Raw genomic sequence first — 3,864 nt, 5'->3', positions numbered from 1 at the left:
TATTTCCTACGCTCCCTAGTTAAGCCTTAACACTTATTATTGACAGCCAACTCAGCATTTCATGTGGTCAAATCTTACCCCAATAATATCAATATTTAACTTTATATATGTGTATAATATTGCTCTGTGTCTACTTGTCTGAGATTCTCTATATTATTGATGTCAAACGATGTTCCTGAGTTTTTTAATATGTAACTTGCGTTGATGCCAAGAAGTTGCATTAAGAGAAAGTGATGTGAGTGTGAATTTTTCAGTAGGAGAAAGACCTGTGGAATGTGGACCTCTTTGTTCATCATATCAGAAACTTCTTTCGGCACATTAGTGCTATTCATTTAGCAAAAAGAACAAAGCCCACTAAATTTTTCATCATAGGCAACACAAAACACATTATAATTAGTGAGGGCCATCTTGTGACATAGATCTAAATTTTTTAAGGGTTTGGCTGTTCTTTGGCAGCTAGCAATAATGTTTCGAGGATTTGGGTGTAACTTTTGCTTCTCGTCATGGTCCTACTTTCATTGTTATAATTTGTAGTGTAATAGTTAGTACATTTTTGTCGATTTGAGTTCTTGAAATTAGTAGTCCAAATGCACAGCAAGTATACTTTATCAATTTATCTAATGATGAAAGAAGAGGATAGCACGTTATTCAAATCTTTTTGGGAAGAACTCTGCTTGCAAAATTAATCCCAGGATATCTTTTTTTTTTTTTTTATGAAATCATCCTCATTAAATTTGATCCGGCAAACTTTAATGCACTGAATCGAGATACGACTGCCTAAAAACTTTTCATATTATTTCAAGGGCGACTGTGTACCAATTGTTGCAGTATTTCTTTTTTCTTTTTTTATGATCGTATCAAGTAGTCCATATATTTGCATTACCATACAAACATCTTATTATATGAGGAGTGGATATAGCATAGCCAATGTACTAATTAGGGAAAAAAATATTCATTGATTAAAAGCAGAAAGTAAACTGCCTACTATCTTTCTAGGTGTTTATCATTATAAGCAATTAATTAATAAGAAGGGAAATCAAAGGTTGCTTTTGTTTTTATTCCTCCTTTTGTGTTTAATACAGGGAGAAGATCTAAGGAATTTAAACTTGTTGATCCCCTTAAAATGTGTAAGATCATGACCAAAGACTAAAGAACCAAAGGTAGGTGAACGCCCTTCTCAGTGCTTGTCTTTCGACATGTTTTTGACTTGGACATAAAATCAGAAAATTTTGCATCTCCTCACATTATTTACAACACATAGTATGCATATTAAATTCCGCCCCATGCCTTGCCCAATCAAAATAGCAATCATAAACTAATGTATGGTTGTCATTTCTACTGTGGTCCAACAGTGTATCAATACTTAACCTCACATGGGATTGTGTAACTTCTACTCATAATGCCATGAAACATCACATGCAATACAGAGAGGAAACCATAGCTCGATGTTGAATTAGATAAACATATATATTAGGTGTTCTTCAAATAGGACGAATTTTTGCACTAAAAAAAGATGTTGGCACTTGTTCCTAGAAAATAGTAATGCATAAATTCTGAATTTTACAATTTGTCTTAGAGCATCATTGACTTGTCCTCACATTCCATACCAATTTCCAAGATAACAAGAGAATACCAAATATAAAGATAGGAAAGCAAAAGAAATTCAAGTAGACTATCATAAAACAAACACTTATCTATTGATGTTTTGCCAATTCTTGATGCCCTTGACCTTGAGACCATGAATTTTGTAGCTTGATCAACGACGATTTAACAAACTATAAGGTCTTGATCTTGGAAGATAAACAATGGATTCTGAGACTGCACAAGTCCTTTTGCAAGAAGCATACATGTTGATGAACCCAAATCGATCACTTAAACTTGTCTTTGATGAAACTTTTGAGCCCTTCCACAAATTACCAATAACATTTCCATCATGGTGACGATGGTGATCATCCTTGGAACATTCCACTAATGCTGCAAAGAATGGATCCATCCTAAAACTTTCACTGGGGTTGTAGAACTTCTTGGGAGAAATGATCATGTCTTCTCTATTATGCTTCCTGAAGGAATTTGTGCTGAAACTTCCAGCTGGTGGCAATGGGAGAAGGCCTAAAGCAGATAAACCTTCCTTCTTGGAAATTTCATTCTTGGGAATTCCTGGGATTTGCTCCCAAGAAAATGGGACTCCTGAGAATCTTGCTTGAGGGGTTCTGGGAGGACTGAATGGGGAATTATCACCAGGGAAAGTTAATGATCCAGCAGAGGATGAATTGGATGAAAATGATGGTGATGAAGATAGGGAAGAATTAGTCCTGCGAGAAGAAGGAAGGAACAAAAGAGTTGAATATGGGGTGGTATCAGCATCAGTAGGTTCAATTTGGGCATGGCTAGCTCCACTATATGCTGCTTCAGTAGAAGCCATTGCTTTTCTGAGCAAGAAGAGAAGTGGTTAAGAAGAGCTTGTATTAGTCTTTTTTTTAGTTACTTCTAGTGGTTTATATAGAGAGAATTTGTGTTTCTTTTGAATTAATTTGTCATTTATTGATTATTATTACCACTTTGGTAAATAAAAATGTGGGGCAACAAAATTGAAAACAGAAAGATATTGTAATTTACTAATAAAAAGAGGACCCCATGACATTATGACAAGGATGGAGAAAGAAGGGGGGAAAAGAGGACGGAGAAAGAGGAGGGGACTTGGTGGGAAATAAAAAGTACTGGTTGGCTGGGGCATTATGCAATGGATATTTTAGCATACTAAGTTACATACTATGTAAGACACTAAGAGTCACGAGCAAGGGTTGATTGAAGTGAATAAAGCTATTACTTCCAAAGTTAGTATTATTTGTGCCAAAACAGCACATCATCCCAAAAACAAGCAGATATAGTTAACTGAAGATGAAAATTAAGACAACAGTTTCTTTGAAATCCTCATGTCGAACATACTTGTTACTGACTTAATTGAGATTTGGCAAAAATAAGACGAACTCATAAGATTTCTCTGGGCAAAGGTAAGTGTTTAAGTATCACACAATTTAGAATAAGTTGCTAAACAATTTACCATAATTTGGGAAATCTCAATTTGATCCACCAAATTTAAAGTGAAGCATCTTGATTACTAATGCATATGTTTAGGGGCCACTAAGTCGGTTCTCAATCTTCGTTGCACTCATCTTATTACTAGAAATTAGACAGCCAACTCCAATGGATAATTTCATCGGTAAAAAAAAATCACAAGATTATAAGAAATTAAATTAGGTCCCTAATTGTTTTAACCTAGAAAAATTAACAAATTAATATGGGATCAAGACAAACTTTAGGTATGCCGAGTGAGGGAGGAAATTGTCGTTACCCTTCAAATGTGAGGGACTAATTCCACATCTGTCAGAATGAAAAGGACTGCTTTGGCAATTCATCCCTCAATTTGTAGTCTAGATATTGAAGAAAAACTAAATTTGGGGGAGTAGTTGTGATGTATCACATGAAGGTGATGGGATATGGTATACCATACATTTGTGTCATATCTTTATTTCGTTAGATAGCTAATCCTATATTGTTTATGTTTAGACAACACATCCATACCTTTACTTACCACTCCCAATGAAATAAGTTGGAAGAGCATCCAGTATTAAAATGTTCATGTGTTTCGTTAAGTGTGCGGATCGGAGTCCATAGTCAGGCTAGTGCATCACGTTTTAATGCTTTTTTAATTTGCTGTGAAAAGTACATGTGTGTAGAGCTACCAAATTTTGTGTATCATCTGCATTTCTGCCGTAACAAAATTAATGATAGCTACTTATTAATATTCTTCTGCAATAAAGCTAGAGACCTAATAGGAAGTAAAAGATGTCATTGGTCAGTAGT

The 3,864-nt window shown here is 34.9% G+C and overlaps 1 protein-coding gene across 1 annotated transcript; it reads right to left on the bottom strand.

The window, feature by feature from the left end:
- Nucleotides 1-1,523: 1,523 nt before the first annotated feature.
- On the bottom strand, nucleotides 1,524-2,478 carry LOC113713486 (uncharacterized). Its single transcript, XM_027237215.2, has one exon. The coding sequence runs from the start codon at nucleotides 2,420-2,422 to the stop codon at nucleotides 1,757-1,759; it is 666 nt and encodes a 221-aa protein (XP_027093016.1). The 5' UTR covers nucleotides 2,423-2,478; the 3' UTR covers nucleotides 1,524-1,756.
- Nucleotides 2,479-3,864: the final 1,386 nt, after the last annotated feature.

Source organism: Coffea arabica, unplaced genomic scaffold (genome assembly GCF_036785885.1).
Source record: "Coffea arabica cultivar ET-39 unplaced genomic scaffold, Coffea Arabica ET-39 HiFi ptg000054l, whole genome shotgun sequence".
NCBI classification, from domain to species: Eukaryota; Viridiplantae; Streptophyta; class Magnoliopsida; order Gentianales; family Rubiaceae; genus Coffea; species Coffea arabica.
Note: the sequence above shows the minus strand (reverse complement) of the source record. Positions and strands in the feature narration are given on the sequence as shown.

Bases quoted from the DNA above. Each gene is read 5' to 3' on its own strand.
- LOC113713486 (XM_027237215.2), bottom strand. From the start codon at position 2,422: ATGGCTTCTACTGAAGCAGCATATAGTGGAGCTAGCCATGCCCAAATT.